Source organism: Myotis yumanensis, unplaced genomic scaffold, assembly GCF_028538775.1.
Source record: "Myotis yumanensis isolate MYYU_CA2020_CCGP unplaced genomic scaffold, mMyoYum1.0.hap1 SCAF_1, whole genome shotgun sequence".
NCBI lineage: Eukaryota > Metazoa > Chordata > Mammalia > Chiroptera > Vespertilionidae > Myotis > Myotis yumanensis.
The window spans coordinates 197,850,642-197,868,469 of NW_027223752.1; the positions used below are offsets into that span (position 1 = coordinate 197,850,642).

The 17,828-nt window shown below is 35.8% G+C and overlaps 1 protein-coding gene across 1 annotated transcript in view; it reads left to right on the top strand.

The window, feature by feature from the left end:
• Window positions 1–1,730: 1,730 nt before the first annotated feature.
• Window positions 1,731–17,828, top strand: part of TMPRSS11D (transmembrane serine protease 11D) — a 51,725-nt gene continuing 35,627 nt past the window's right edge. Inside the window, exons 1-3 of the mRNA XM_070410191.1 lie at window positions 1,731–1,818; window positions 15,238–15,359; window positions 16,878–16,996. Of these exons, the coding sequence (XP_070266292.1) occupies window positions 1,811–1,818; window positions 15,238–15,359; window positions 16,878–16,996 (249 nt within the window). The 5' untranslated portion in view covers window positions 1,731–1,810. The remainder of the gene's footprint in view (window positions 1,819–15,237; window positions 15,360–16,877; window positions 16,997–17,828) is intronic.

Sequence of the window (17,828 nt, forward strand, 5' to 3'; positions counted from 1 at the left end):
TTCAGGCTGGCCGGCGACTGAAGCTCCCAGCCTCTCCTTTTTTTCTTTTTTTATATTCTGGGATTTATTTACCTTCTATAATTGAAACTTTGTTGCTGTCACTGGACCTGAGAGCCGGCTCCAGCTCCGTGGCCATGGCTGGCTGAAAACAGGTATCTGGGGTTTGTTTAGCTTCTATAATTGAAACTTTATTGTTTTCGGACCTCATAGCTGGGCTGCGGCTGACGAGGAACCTTGGCTTCCTCCATCACTGGAGCAAGCAAGCCTCCTGCTCGCGTCAGCTGCGTGGCTGCCAGCCGCCATCTTGGTTGGGTTAATTTGCATATTGTACTGATTAGCCAATGGGAGGCGTAGCGAAGATATGGTTAATTACCATGTTTGTCTATTACTAGATAGGATTGGATATATATACATATATATACATATATATCTACTAGTAATTATATAGCTACTAGAAATAAAAATTATTAATACAGGGATATGCTTATGAAATAACATTAAATATAAAAAACATAATACAAAATTATATATTTTTATATAACTGTGTGAAAAAATACCTGAACATGTGAAAAGAACTTAAAGGTTAACATGTGAAATAATATGGTTTGTTTCATTAACTTTGTTCAAAAGTCTTAAAAATAATCTTTCATTGTTTTACTTAAAAAATCAGAATATCAGGCATGAAATATATGATCTGATGAAAATATATAAGGGAAAACAAGGGAGTCTGGCATGAATTTATTGGTTAGCAGTTACCATTGACTTACAAGGTAAAGTCATAGGACTTTAGACTTGGAAATGTCCTCTAAGGCAACCTGATTCAGCTTCTTGTTTCTCATTCGATAAATGAGACTCAGAGAAATAAGTGATTTTCCCCCCTTAGGCTCCCATTAGTTGGTGAAAGAGCTGAGACTAGAATTCAATCAATATTTAATATCCAACCTAATTCTATTATACATTCCAATTCTTTAGCATTCATTTTTTCTCACAAAGTAATCCGAGCATAACCTTCCAAATTTATCTCCTACTTCTTTTCAACACACTAAACAGGAATGTTTTTTCTCACTTCCACATTATTCTAGCCTCTATGTTTTCTTGGTCATAGTTCCTGTCTGCAAACATCACTCAACACTCCATCCTTACTCTAACCCCACACACACTCGTACTATGCTCCATTGCCCATTCATCTACTAGAAGTAATTAGAATACTTTTTCAAAATACATACTTAGAAAAAGACAAAGTGAATTTTAGTTTAAACTATTCTACTTGATTATTACACAACTTTGTAGGCCTACTCAGTTACTTCTCTGAATCTCTGTTTCATATGCTAATGAGAAAACAGTATTTTTCTCTCAAACAGGAGAATTCTTTGACACATGGAAAGTATTTTCTGATAGTCCGTGGCATACTGTGGCAAAGAATGAGCTATGTGACGATATAACACAGGCAAGACTGTCACATCTTCTTTACATGAAAAAAGTAAATACCCTACAGTATGTGGAGTGGTTGTAGGCTTCCACAAAGTACCTGTCACTTCTTACGGTGTTGAATCACAATTTAACCAGAAGAAACGAAATTCTTCCTGGTTTGTGAAATTCCCTGTCTTTTTCTGATTCTGTTCCACAGTCATTCTATTGGTTCAAGTTGATTCCTTCAGACTTGTCTAACAAGTTCGGGATTAATCACATGGGACTTCCTCCTTTGACCTCAGCTCCTTCATGGATCACACAGAATACATGACAGTCATTCATTTGCGTGAAAACCTCAGAGCAGCGAGAAAAAAGGACCTCTTCATTATTCAGCATTAAAATGTACAGGTAAGTACGTTTCTGACTCTGTAGTTTTAGAAGTTTTACTGTATCTTAGAGCATGTGAAAAACATACAGAAGCTGAAAATTTCGGGTTGTGTCTAGCAAGCTTCTAGTTACTTTTTTGGAAACTTTATTAACACTCTTAGATATTTTAAGATAATATGCTTGATATTGTTTAAATAAGATTCTTGGCTGCTTGACTACATTTTTTTATGAAATGAAAAAAATCTAAAGAGATGGCTTGGTATTATGACAGCATATCTTTAAATAAGGAAGTGTTTTTGTTTTCTCATGTTCAATTTTTCAAAAAGTGATGGGTGTGAACATTAAATGAAATCAGTAAAAAAAAAAAAACTCAGTTGTTTTAAATTTTTTTTGGATTCTGTATTTTTACTCCTGTTGCAGTGTCATTACTAGCTATTAAATATGCAATGAATCCTGAAGTTTTCTTTAAGAAAGTAAAGACATTATTTGTCTACTTTTTATATACTTACGGCATCATTATTTTCAAGTAAATTCTTGTTGAAACTTAAGAAGAAAATAGTATTTATCTAGTTTTGTTTTCAGGTAATAAATATTTCCTTTTATACACTTTCACATAAAAAACAAGTTGTAGCCTAATCTAGTCAAACAGTACAGTCTCAAAATGATTATATAATTTGATTTTTTTGGTGTGGGCATCTATGAGTTTACAAATTGTTCCTTTTGTTTTTCCATGACAAAAAAAAATATGATACTGATGTGATTTTAAAAGGGGGATAGATCAAAGCATGAATAGTGTGTTGGCTATGTTAAGTGTAGTTGAGCTTATTTTAAATGTCCCAAATGTTAGAAAACTCAACCAAAATAAAAATTATTTTAATAGTTAAATATATGTGCAGGGGATTATGAAATATACTAGTAAACTACCAGTCACAGAAGCAGTCATGTGGACATCAAATACAGCACAGGGAATATAGTCAATAATATTGTAATAACTATATATGGTGCTAAGTGGGTACTAGACTTATAGTGGTGATCACTTCATAAGGTATGGAAATGTCTAATCATTATGTTGTATACCTGAAACTAATATAATATTGTATGTCAACTATAATTGAAAATAAATTTAAAAAAATAAATTAAAAATATATGTACAATAGTGTGCATTTAAATATATACATAAAAGAGTGAAAATTCGTAGCAGCCTAAGTTTCCACCAATAAACAATAATTAATAATTACCAGTAACATAAAGAAAATAATATCAATGATTTTATATTCATGCAATGGATATAAAGAATTCATGAAAATAAATCAAAATATATAAAGTAATTTATATACTGATTGGCTGGTTTTTATCAGAATAAAATAGAGTTATCATACCAAATTGATGAAATTTTGAAAATAACTTATGGATCCTTATTTATCAATTTGAAGACCTGTGACTGGGAAATAATTCCTCCTGGCAACATGAATAAAGAGCAGAATTTTCGGTGGGCAGGGGAGAGCATATTCAAATGGCTGAGGGTGTTAAAAAAAATAAACATATTTTTGTTCTGATAATCTTACTTCTAAGTCAGTACATCTGCATGAGTTTAATATTTCAAGGAATGAATTAAAACTGAAATTTTCTTCTCTGCTGAAATATTCCAGAGAGCATAAAGAAACGCAATTTTTAAAAATATCCCAAATTCCACTATTTCACAATTCCTCCATATGCTCTGAGGGAGCAGGGTATTCAAAAAGGGTAAGAGAAGTGAAATGAAAACTAATTAATATTTTTTAGATCATTTTAAAGTAGTTTTAGGTAAATTTCCAAGTAATTCTGAGATCTCTTTGGTTGCGAATGGGCTTCCTTGGATGGTTTGATTACTTTTATGTATAAATTAAACTGTCACACCCTTCCAGGTTGTCCTCTCCTAAAGGTTGCAGAGATGGTGTGTTTCTTTTTTTCCCATCTGTTCTTCCCTTCTCTGAAAAAGAAAACCTTATTACAGAGCCCAGGAACTTGGGCAGCGGTGTTATCATGATAGGATCATCATTCCTTTTAATCATAATTTCTTTCAAATCCTTGGATATTCCAGACGTCTTAGGTCCATTAAGAGAGTGTCTATATCCACTGAATTACAATAAAAGTGTGAGATGATGTTTGGACGATAGGATGAAGATTTGGTGTAAATGGGCATATCTCAGCTTAGGAACAGAGAAGTCTTAGCAAGATTCCTCCCATCATAACACATCTTATTTCCATTTTCTTCCCTTTGTTTGTGCTCATAATACAATTAACTGACTACACAGACATGCCAAAGACCGTCAGTCAGGTGCCCTGCCTCCTAACAGTGCAAGACAACACGAGGCAAGGGGGGAGATGGTTGTCAAAAATGCATTTCAAACTCAATTCTAGTTTATAATTGTCTATTTTAACTTTAAAAAACCATGCTCAGCATTGCAAATAATTAGGCAAAGGATATATAACTTAATAAAAACTAGGCAAGTGTATTTAAGTAGTGCGAATAAAATATAAGTTTTTGCCCACAAAATCCTCAAGGCCACCTACTAAAACAGTTGCTGAATTTGGCCAGAATGTTTTACTAATGGTGGTGATAAAAAAAATTTATATTATTTTTGGTTAACAAATGTTTTACTAATAAGGGAGTGGTGATGGAGTTATATAATACATAGGATGGTCAACTGCAATCAGTCACTTAGGATAATATATTTTCCAGCAAATTCTCTCATGCTCACTATCAATTTGTCCTCCGGGATGCACTCCCAAGCTATTTTCTCAGAGATTTGTTACTTAACTTACCCTTATTCCACTCCAACTCCTGAGATGACTATGGTTGACACCCCTAAAATAAAACATGAGGGCAAGAATCAATATCTACTGTTTTAAGGAAACCTGACGATATCCAATCCAATTCCTTAAAATGTGTTACTCAAACTTGGAGGTTCTATTTCTTTTGAGTTAAAAAAAAATAACACAAAAAAACTTGCCATTATTTAAGTTTTTCAAAGTATTCTTTAAGTCTAAATTTAGCGTGTATTCATAATATGTAAAATAAAAGCAACATCCCAAACCTAAAACCATTGAATGAGTAACTACGATGACTCAGTATTGACGGCTGCTGACTGATCAGGGTGATTGAAGCCTGGGTCGTTGTGACAATTTCTTAAAAGAATTTTGTTGTATTGATTGACTCTTCCTTTTTGGAATGCTTTTTCTATGACACATGATGCTCTCTGATAGCATTTTACTCACAGTAAGACTTCTTTCAAACTTGGAGTCAATCCTTTTAAGACCTGCCACTACTTTTTCATCTGAGTTTATGTAATATTCTAAATCCTTTGTTGTCATTTCAATAATCTTGTTAGCATCTTCACCAGAATTAGTTCCATCTCAAGAAACTACTTTCTCCACTCATACATAAGAAGTAACTCCTCATTCATTAAAGTTTTATCATGAGATTACAGCAATTCAGGCACATCTTCAGACTTTGCTTCCAATTCTAGTTCTCTTGCTATTTCCACCACATCTGCAGTTACTTCTTTTCTAAAGCCCTGAACCCCTCAAAGTCATCCATGTGAGTTGGAATCAACTTCTTCCAAAAGTCCAGAGAAGTGATTTTACCTCAGGTCAAACAGCTTTTCTGATCACCTCAACAATTTTAACCCCAGTATGCATTCTGCTTCCCAAGATAAGATATATATATCTGCATTTATTTTTTCTGAGCTCTAAGGAATACATTCTACTGTGTAAAAAAAAATCAGTATCAGAGATCTTGAAACTATACTCATTTTTCTACGACACGAAATCATCCTGGACAGATGATACTGAGAACCACAACTCTTTCCTCCGTTTCTGTAGACGATCTAGGCAAGAAGCCAGTAGGATTAAATTCAGAAGAGGTTGAGTAAAGATGTTGTTTTAAAAAAATATATTGATGCAACTAAATATTACTCAAGAGTACTTAAAACAACTAACCTTGGGTTTGGTCCATGATTCATTAAAAGCCACTTTTTCGCCCCCCCCCCCCCCCACCCCCATAAGAACAATATCCTTTAGTTAAATAGAACTAACCATGATGAATACATATGGGATTCTGAATCTAGTCTTCATTTCTCTAGCTGTACTGAGAATAGTTTCAGGAAATTTCTGGATTGTCTATCATGCCATGCCTGTTAACTTATCCCATCCCGTCTGTAAGGAAATGGTTTTCTTTTTTTAGATCCTTTACTAATAGATTTCTACTTCTTTAAATTGTGCATTTAATTATGTTTTTCTTTCTTCTACCCCATCATGCATAATACCTCCTTTCCTGTCTCCCTGCTTTCCTACCTAAGTAAACAATGTTTAAAAACTATTATATATCCTTCTATACAAATTAAGCTAGATTGTTTCCTTGGCAGTGGTTAGAATCTTTTTTACATTTGAGTCCTTATGTCACAGTCAAATCAAATATTGGAAGGTGAACACATTTGGACAAAAAAATAATAATAATGCTGCCTGTGCTTCTCTGGAGTGTGATATACCAAATTTCCCACCTCAGTGGGACACACTTTGTAGAGCCAATGAATGAAATATCCTGATACTTGCAGTTTAGTACTACAAATCAGGTCACATTGAGCTGGGAGAAAGGACCCCTAAATCTGTTACTCATTTATGTTCTATAAAGAGCAAACATGTATCTAGTTCTATATTAGAGTCAGTATATTTTGACAAGGTGATAAGTTAAGGTTTTGAACATTTCATACTGATCTTATAGTAGACAAGGATTGTTTATGTACTTGGATTTTAGAAAACAGAGAAGTCAGAAGCCTTCAATAAAATCACACTTTTGGCCCTGACCACTGTGGTTCAGTTAGCAGGAGCACCATCCCGTGCACCGAAAGGTTGCCTGGGCACGTGGTCAGGGCACATGCCTAGGTTCTAGTTTGATCTCCAGTGGGGGCATGCACAAAGTCAGTTGATCGATGTTACTCTCATACAGCAATCTCTCTCTGTCTCTCTGTCTCTCTGTCTCTCTGTCTCTCTCTCTCTCTCTATCTCTCTCAAATCAGTAAAACATATCTTTAGATGAGGATTTAAAAAATTTAAAAATCACTCTTTTCCATGGATCTGACCAGGATTATAAGCAATTCCAAATGCCTTACTTAAAACACTGCTCAACCAAAAATTAAAAAATGCAAATGAGGGAGAGGAATGTTATGTTGGAATTAGCTGCTCTAAATTGTGTAAGAAGTAAATCATTTCGCCCTAACCAGTTTGGCTCAGCGGATAGAGTGTCGGCCTGTGGACTCAAGGATCCCAGGTTTGATTCCGGTTAAGGGCATGTACCTTGGTTGCAGGCACATCCCCAGTGGGGAGTGTGCAGGAGGCTGCTGATCGATGTTTCTCTCTCATCGATGTTTCTAACTCTCTATCCCTCTCCCTTTCTCTCTGTAAAAAATCAATAAAATATATTTTTTTAAAAAGAAGTAAATCATTTCAAAACTCTGATGCTTTAACTATTATTTGTAACAAATGGCTTGCCATCAACAATAACACACCACTGTATTCCAATGCCTGAGAGAATTATTTTCTAGAAAATGGCCTTGAAACTTGAACTGAACAGGTTATTGAGTCCTTTTCAGTTCTTATGAGTTTAAGCCCACCCTCACAGACAATTCTTTGCAGAAAGCTTGATAATTTTGTTATTATAGTAAGTAATAATCATTAAAAGATAAATTTAATTTTCTTCAGCAGCTGCACTGAGATATGATTACATACCAAAAAGTTCTCATGTTTAAGGCTATAATTAATTCAGTGCATTCCCACATATTTATAGAATTGTGTAACCATCACCGAAATACAAATTCAAAATATTTTCATCATTTCAATAGCTACAAAAATTATTTTCAAGTATTCATTTCCAAGAAGCATTCTGGCAATACAGTATCAAATATCATAATTAGATTGTCATTGGTATGGCTTTGTAATTTGAAGAAAGTTACCAAAATAATATTGGTGTCTTTAATTAAGAGTAAAGGAAAATAAATGAAGGGGAAGAATTTTAAAAATGGCAAAGGAGAAAGAAAACCAAGTTTTAAAACTAAATCCAGGGAGGATAAAGTGCTATTTAGAGGAAAATGGACAAGGAAGCAAATCTTCATCTAAATAGTTTCTTGCTTTGTTAGTTTACTCTGAGCTCAATGGTCCTGTCAGTAGCTAACTTTTTAGAACTCAGAAGGAAACTAACACTGAACAGCAGTGACCTCTAGAGTACATGCTGGCCTCTCCCTACCCTTAATTAGCAGGAGATCAGTAACCTGTTCCAGGACTTTCTCTGTTACAGCCATTGGTATTGAAACACTAGGTACACGTCTTTCAACAATGGTAGAGTCAACAAGGTATTGCTTTCATCACTTTGTGAATTTGGTGACTCCGAGAGAAATATACTTAAAATATCAGCATCATGAAGCTCCAAAATAAATATTTCCATCTTTCTGTTGTTTTCACATCACCTAGGTAGCCTGACCTTTGTAGAAGAGCCACCACCTACCATATTGACATTGTGCCCATTTGCACACTAACAAGGCTCTATAATCTCAATTATGGTTGCAAGAACCCACCCTTTGGGCAAACTGTACAGTTCCAGCAAAGATAGCCTTCCTTCTAAAAGCAAGTATACTGTAAGTTTAGTAGTGCAGTAACCAGAATATAGCTCTAAATCTTTAACTGACTCTTTGTCAGTCAGTAGTCTCCAGACATCTTCTAACAATTACTCAAAGCTACTTCTACAGTGCAAATCTCCTAACTCCAGTTCTCTTTCCACATCCCCTTAAATGTCTTTTAATGAAAGAATTAAACACTGCACTCAGTTTAATGTCAATTACCAAATCTTTAAAAAAAAATTTTTTACATTTCTCATGGTATTATTTTTAATTTACTTTTATTTTATATTTTCCATCACCATGTAGCCCCTCTATGCCCTTTTCTAGCTCCACCCACCTTCATCCCCTCCACAGTCTCAACACTGTTGTCCATATCTATGAGTTCGCCCTCTTTTTTTAAATTTTTTGCTCAGGTAATCTCATATCATTCATTTCAAAAACATAACTGATATCAGAACAAAGGAAATCTCAAAAAGAAGAAATGATCATTTTTTAATTGAAAAAAATTCAGCATCTGCCTTACTTTTTTGGAGAAGCATAAAGTGGACATTATTGACTATATTATAAAACTGGAAGTATTTTTCAATTTAGTAGGGTCCAAATAAATAAGATTTGATATATTATGATGAGGCTTACTCTATTTTTCTTCTTTAATAATTGTTTAATACACCTTTAAATACTAGAACCCAGTGAAATCTTTTAAAATCAGGTAATAATTGTTGTAAATCAACTTTAAACATATTTAATGTTATAACAACAATAAAATGGAGAAAAATGCCCATGTATTTCCATATATAATAAAGATTTCTTCAAGTTTATAACCAATTAGACAAAGTATGAATGGAGCATCACTAGGGAAGGCATTTATTTTTCTCCCAGCAGTAAAGGTAGATTTGCCCTGTGGTGGCCACACCCTCTCATGAGGTTGACTCTAGGACTTAGACCTGTTCAAAAGAGCCTGAGAGCCAGCAAAGGACAAACTTAAGCAGCTTATGAAACAACTGAGCCCACACTCCTAGCTTCATTGGCAGCAGGTTCTCATGAATCATCATCACTCCCAAATTAGTCATTACATAGATACATATATACTTACATACATACATGCATACATAAATACATACTAGTCACTTGTTCATATCAACTTACAAATTTTGTGAGAAGAATTTCAATCCTACATTGGCTTTCCCTACAAGTAGCAGGTTACCAAATTTCGACACATCATTACAGGACTGCTATACACAGTTGTATAGTTTGTGCAATATACAAAAATGGATAATTCAGGAGAAGATTAGAAGCAGATATGTAGCCTAAGCTCTGTGCCAAATTTTCTGTCCCAGAGTAGAGCTGAATGCAGCCTGAGGAGCACCCTTTTATAATTGTCTCTGTCTGCCAGAGAAGTTGCCTTTTCCTAATTCTCACAAAAGCATTCTAGCATGGGTCCCTCACCACTTGCCTAGCCTCTGTATCCTCAGGAAGGATAAAGTGATTTATATTATCAGGAAATATAAGCTTATTTATATGCTACCCAAGATAAAAAAAAAATAAAGTGAAAGTAAACCATTGAATATTTTAAAATGTCATGTAGTGTAATCCAAAGGTACACACACATATAGTGTTGCATGCTTGTGATTCAAGGACAGGATTATTTTTTTCATCCAATTACAGTTGACACACAATATTATATTAGTTTTACGGGTACAACATAGTGATTAGACATTTATATAACTTAGAAAGTGATCACACCGATAAGTCTAGTACCCATCTGACACCTTACATAGTTACTAAGATGTTATTGACTATATTCACTATGTCATCTATTACAAAGGATAGGATTCTTACCTTCCATATAAGCCCAGAGTTTTCAGAATGTATAATTTAATAAAACAAATAAGAAGTCTTAAACCTGTGGCACTGACTCTGCCACCATCCAGTCGTACGATCCTAATGAATCCTGTGTCTCTTTCCTTATACAGTGTACTCAAGTTTACCAAGCTGATAAACTGAGTCGATATCAACTAAGATGACATCAAGTTCAACAAAAAAATTCTAGAAATAAGTAAAAGTATTGGATTGACTCAGTGAGAAAATAGGTCATTTTCACCCATCTCAAGTTCAACCAGAAAAGCTACTCCACTTTCTTCTGTTTATTATTGACCTTCCAAATAAGACCTTATTTAAAGTGCTCCTCAACTTAAAAAAAAAATTAAATCATTGAATTGGATCACCTCTGCTGCCTGCCCAGTGGTAACCATCTAGAGTTAATGAAACTGACTAAAATAGAATTTGTCCCTTCACTTTGGAACCATTTTCATATTCTTCATAAGTCCAATGCTCCAATATATAATGTAAACATGCATATCAAAATGTATGTGTTTGCATATTCTACAATAAAAGGTTTTACAAATATTTTTGAACTTTCCATCTCTTAGCATCAAGAGTAACGTAGTGTGATAGAAATTAGTAACAACGACATGATAATTAACAAAAAACCTCCTCCCATCTGATGTGGACATTTTTCCAGTTTGAGCTTGACAGACCTGGATTCACATTCCAGCTTTGACACTTACTAGCTGAGTAGCTAAGCCTCTATTTCATCATCTATAAACCAGAGTTATTTACCAGGATTAAGTTAAATGATGTAGAAAAACTCAATCCAGTGCCAAATACATGGTAAGCACTAAATAGATTATTCTCCTATCTGTACTTTGTCAGTATTCAAAACAAGAATGGATAGCATACAATTGTATTTAAAGTCCCTCCAAACTACAGTACAATTATTTTTAAACTCATCTCCGCAGTCTCATCCATCAGTTTTTCCATAAACAAAGCCCCATATGGACTCGTAATGGGTATTGTGCTAAGGACAGGACATATCCATGCATCTCTACCTTTCATGAGCTACAGCCTAGATGTGGGCTCAGGCTGTACAATCATTGTTTACCACATGAAGGGATAAGGACTATAATAGAGAAATTCATTGGGCATATGAGATCAGATAAGGAGCAGTGAGATCACAGGAAGGGAAAAGAAAGATGCTTGAATTATTTTAAGAATAAAACGGGAATTCACCAGGTGTCTGACTGGGGATAAGTGGGCAGATGAGTATGTGGCAGAAGATAAGACTCCAAAGGTGACTGTGATGGACTTTAAATGCCATGTTGAAGGTTTGGATGCCATCCTGAGGATGATGAAAAGCTATAGATAAATTTCAAATGAGGTAGGGAAAGGGGAGAGTGTTAAAACCTAAGATTTAATTTTTTTAAAAAAAAGAATCCCTTGAAAGATTTTAAAAGGTTGATTGGAAAGAAACAAAATTCTTAGATTCAATCTAGATCCCTTTTTCTACATCTCAGAAGTGAATCATAAGCAAATCTTCCATGGTCTAAATTTAAAATATATCCAGACTCTGACCACTTATCACTACCTTCCATTATCTCTCCCATCAATCACTGAATGATTTCCCAAATCATCTCCCACTCCATCCCCAGCCCACTATTCTTCTGCACCTCCCAGAGTGAGCCTATTAAAGAAATAGATCTGATGTCATTCCTTTGCTCAAAACCCTCAAAGACTATCATTTTCAGAATAAAGACCAAAGCCCTTACATACAAAGCCCTGAATGATCTCCCCTCACCTGCCGACACCCTACTCCTGCCTTTCTCACTTTATCTCCCTCTGATGTATCCTCACCCCTAACTTGCTCACTTCACTTCAGCCCAGAACTATTGCTTTGTGAGTCAAAATTCATACAGTGGCCCTAGCTGGTTTGGCTCAGTGCATAGGCCTGGGGACTGAAGGGTCCAGGGTTCTATTCTGGAGAAAAGGCACATGCCCAGGTTGCTGGCTCGATCCCCAGTAGGGGGCGTGCAGGAGGCAGCCGATCCATGATTCTCTCTCATCGTTGATGTTTCTCTCTCCCTCTCCCTTCTTCTCTGAAATCAATAAAAATATATTTTAAAAAATGTAGACAGTGTCTGGAACACATTTGCTCTAATAGTTTACAAAGTAAATATTGTCCACAATTGAGTTTGTGTTGTCATAAGCTTTAAAGCCAGCCACTTACAAAGGTTTAAGGACAAACCACACTAAAAAAAGAGCAGACATTTCTTCAGCTATTTTCTATAGGGTGGAACAATCCATTCTTATGCAATTAACTATGGCTTGTGAGATTAAGATAATTTGAGCTCCACGCCCTTTGTTTACTGAGTCATATGTCTCATGATGCTTTTCAGTCATTGAATTTAAGATGTTTTCTATGAACTGAAGCAAAGTCGGCTCTAATGTCATTCCCATGGGAGGCTCATCCAAGCTAAAGCATGTGCTGACTCCAGCCTTTATGTTTTTGTTTTCTGGGGTTTGGACCTCCAACTTAAACTTTGTTTTTCAGTACTTCTCTCTTCACATCCATAAATCTTGACATGTTTGCCTCTGGAAATAGTTAATCCCTGGTTGAGGAGGAGGCCCAATCCATTTGAAATTGATTTAGGTTTTTAGGTTTACCCTTGCCTCCAGTGCTGTCTCCTTTTGGCTCTCCTACTGCTGGGCAGCCACTAATATTCACTGAACTCACAAATACCAAATACTATGTGCATTGGTGATCGCTTGTCATTGGCACGACAATCCCATAAAGTAACAGGAGTAAATAGGATCAAAGGTCAACAAATGTCAAAGTGCCAATTTTCTCCAAACTTGGAAATTACCACTAGTGGTTCCTAAACATTGGACTCTGGACCAGTGTCAGTGAGCATCAGTTTCACTAGTAGAGCAAAATGAACAAATAGGAGCACTGGAGTAAAAAGACATCCTAGAACTAAAGTCTAATTATTCATCATCTTTTTTTTTATCATTCTGAGATTATGTCCTTCCTACTTTTACATATTTCAATGCCCTTCTACTAAATGATAATATTCGAGCATGGTCAATTTTTTAAAATATATTTTTTATTGATTTCAAAGAGGAAGGGAGAGAGAGAGAGATAGAAACATCCATGATGAGAATCATTGATTGGCTGCCTCCTGCATGCCCCCTACTGGGGATTGAGCCTCAAACCCGGGCATGTGCCCTGACTTGGAATCGAACCATGACCTCCCGAGTCATAGATTGATGCTCAACTGGGGAGCCACACTGGCCTGGCCAGAGGCATGGTCAATTTTTAATGTGTTTATTCAACAAAATTGAAAGTTGGCATTTCTATGTCCACCTCCAATAATCTGACATGTTACTAGTCCCAGGGCCATAACATATGATATGCAGGGGATACATTGCAAAATGCCAGGAGGTACCCTTCCATAAGTCTGTGAGTTGGGCAGAGCCCAGACACCACTAGGCAACCCTGCTGTGAAACCTATAAATGTCTGGCAATATCTGACCTCAGAGCATTCCCTTCACACGTAGACCAGAATGTTGGCAAAACAAATGGAAAAAAATAAAAGTCAGACTATATTCTGGCTAAATGTAAAATACTTTCAGCTCAGTAAAAATCTTAAAATTTGAAACATGGCCAGGTGTTAACACATACAGCAAATAAATATTTATGAATCACTTATGTATGCCAGGCACCCTACAGAAGTGTCGGAAACATAGCATGAATACCATCTTTACTTTCAAGGTGCCCACAGCCTAGTGAATAACTGATTTAACTAGAAATATAACTAACATAACCTTACTGACCTTCAAAACAGCCTTATGAGACTGGTATGATTATTCCTATTTTTCAGGTAAAGGAAGTCTCAGATAAATAACAGTATGATCACCAATCAAACAAGGGATAGAACAGGAATTCACACTCAGCTCTTCTGATGACCTCCCCAGTATGAGTGTGTGTGCAGTGAGAGGAAGGCAGTGTAAAAGATAGTACCTGGGCTATATGCCTAATGCAATATCAGATACTATTGGATTACACTGCAGTTGACAGATTCATGAGAAAAAGGAATAAATCACACAAATCCTGTGCTGGTGGTGCAATCCTAATTCATTTTGGGAGCTTGCTACTCTCCTGGACCTCAGCTCTCAGCCTCTGGCCACATGCCCATCTTTATAATAAGGATAATATAACAGTGAAAAATGCTACCGTTCTGACTCCCTCCATCCTTGCCCCATTCAAAATGATCTCTTTCTATACAACCCTGAGGATGGTGCTCAGGTGAGGGAGATTACTATAGTAGGTGTCCCACATAGGGTCCTGGAAGAAGTTATAACAAAACAGAGAACAATTGGGTTTTTATTCTTGAGAATTTCATCAACTGGAAGAAGGGAAAACAACTGCAAACCATAGGTTAGATTTCCTTATTCTTCTAGCAACTACATGTCAACAACATGCTGAAAAATTTTTGAAAGAAAAACCATTAAGGAGAATGTTGTCCAGGTCAGGTTTATTTCCAGGACTAAATTCCCATCAAGAATCATTTGGTTTTCAGCCCAGCCAGCCTGGCTCAATAGTTGAGCATCAACCTATGAACCAGGAGATCACGGTTCGACTCCCAGTCAGGGCAAGTGCCCGGGTTGCAGGCTGGATCCTGAGTGTGGGACGTGCAGGAGGCAGCTAACTAATGGTTCTCTCTCATCATTGATGTTTCTCTCGCTCTCTCTCCCTTCCTCTCTAAAATCAATATATATATATATATATATATATAGAGAGAGAGAGAGAGAGAGAGAGAATCACTTGGTTTTCCATAAATAGAACCATGTGCAAGCTAATAGGTTTAAGAAGACAGAATATGATCATGAGCACTAAAATAATAGCTTCTCTGCGTGAAATAAGTAGCCTGTGATGTTTTTCTCTTGTTCAAAGGCCAGCACGGGTGCCATCGACCTCAAGATTCCTGAATCCATATGTAGTGCTTTTCGTTGTTATCGCAGTGGTGATAATCCTGGCAGTGATAATAGGTCTACTGATCCACTTTTTAGCTTTTGGTAAGTACCAGAAGATTAAAAGAGCCACTTTTCAGTCTAAATAACTAAATATACTTTCAGATTAAAAACTGGGCTTTCCTTGAAGTCTTACCATTTGCAACAAAATGGTAAGACTTTTTAGTAGAGGGTATTATGCTAAGTGAAATAAATTAGATAAAGACAAATACCATATGATTTCACTTATATACTGAACGTAAAGAATGAAATAAATGAACAAACAAAACAGAAACAGACTCAAAGATACAGAGAACAAACTGATGGTTGCAAATTGGTAGTTACAAAATAGTCAAAGGGGATGTAAAGTTCAGCATCTTGAATATAGTCAACATATTGTAATAACTATGTGTGGTATCAGGTAGGTACTTGAATTATCAGGAGGATCACTTTGTAAATTATATAAGTGACTAACTATTATGCTGTACACCTGAAACTAATATTTTAAAAACTTTGGCCTTCTTTAATTGCCACTTTTAGTTCCTAATATAAGATAATTATATTTTTTTGCTTATAATCTCCTAACTATGTATTTGTTTCTATATTTTCCCTCAATCTATATATTTTTCTCTTCTATTTTGGCCTTTTTAGTCTAATAAACATTATTACCCAGGCAAAAGTATTCTAGCCAAAGGAAAAAAATTTCCTGGTACTTTTCTAATACTAGAATTTGCCTATTTTGATTTTTCATCAATACTATGATTCTCTTTTCATTTAATAACTTGATGAAACTAGAGGCCTAATGCACGAAATCTGTGCAAGGGCCTTGGTTTCAGCCCCCTCCCTCTCCTGCAGCGGCCGGGCCTCTGCTGCCTCTGCCTCGGCCCCCACCTGCTGTGGCTTTGTCTGGAAGGAAGGATGTCTGGTCTAATTAGCATTTATGCTTTGATTATAATAGATTGTAAAAAAAAAATGTTCTAAAGAACTTTAAGTTTCAAAAATAGATACAGAGGCAAAGAAGTATCGAATAGACTGTCAAACTACAGTGGGAAGGCAGGGGAGGGTTGGGGGGGTGAGTGATCAACCAAAGGACTTGTATGCATGCATATAAGAATAACCAATGGACGCAAGACACTGGGGAGGAGGGGTGAGGGCATGTGCTGGGGGGTAGGGGAGTCTGGGGGTGGGGGGGTCAATGGGGAAAAAAGGAGAGATATATACTACTATTTGTAATACTTTAAACAAAATAAAATAACCTTAAGTGTCAATCCTAAAATTTGGATGTACCTAAGTATTTGTTAATTTATAATCTGTCTTCTGAAAACACAATCTTACTAGCAGCGGTCCCTCCCCCCACCAGCTGGCCTTGATTGTCCCCAACTACCAGCCAGACTGAGGGACCCCACCCATGCACAAATTCATGCACCTGGCCTCTAGTTTTATTATAAATACATTTATATTAAGTTTAAAGTATTCTTTCATTTAATAGAAGCAAATTTTTAAATTATGTAATATAGCCTCCCATGGTTCTGTATAAACTAAAGATTAAAGTACTTAGTAATGTGCTTTTTCTTTGTTTTACAGATAAAAAATCTTACTTTTACTCTAGCAGCTTTGAAATCCCAAATGTTAAATATAACGATAAGTTAAATTCACCAGCTACACAAGAGTATAGAAATTTGAGTGGAAGAATTGAATCTGCGGTGAGTTAATATTATCTCTGTTCTTTATTCCATCATAAAAAATATGATAATAAACCTATTATTTTGTAATACATTTGCAATTGCTAGGTGCTCTACATATTTTTCTCTCTTCAAAGGTAAAAGATGTGTTTCTGCTTTTTCTAAGTTAATCTGCTAGTATACTAATTCTTATCCACATTTTCTTAAGTCATGAGTGAAAAGTGTTAGAAGGGGCAGGATTATTAAAACACAGATTTCTGGGCCCTAATGTCAGAGTTTCTGATTCAGTACATCTGGAGTGGGCCCAACAATTTGCATTTCTAACAAGTTCTCAGGTGATGCTGATGCTAGTGACCCAAGGACCATACTTTGGGAACCACTGAGTAAATCCACAATAAAAGCTATCATGGCTGGGGGACTGAATCATCCACTTGTCTAACACATTTTTCCCATGGATGGAAACCTCACTGGGGGCAAAAGTAGGAGACAACTGCTTGGTGAGCATGGAATTAGAACCAGGGACATTAGGTATATTATTTCAATGTTTAATAAGATCAGAATAAATATCAGAATTAGAATGATTTGGGAAGAGAATCTATATCAGGAGGTAGATGTAGGATTAACATTGAGAACATCAGTTTATTGTCAGGAATGGGAGCCTTCTGTTCCTACAATAAACATTTATTAAACATTAATCCTGTCAAACATTGTGAACATATGAAAAATGGATAGTGGGCCCTGCCCTTGTGGAGCTAAGTCTAACATGAAAGATTAAACAAATCTAAAAACACTTATGATACAAGATATATACTGTAATGGGTATGTGACATGAGAGCATAGCATACATGAGTTT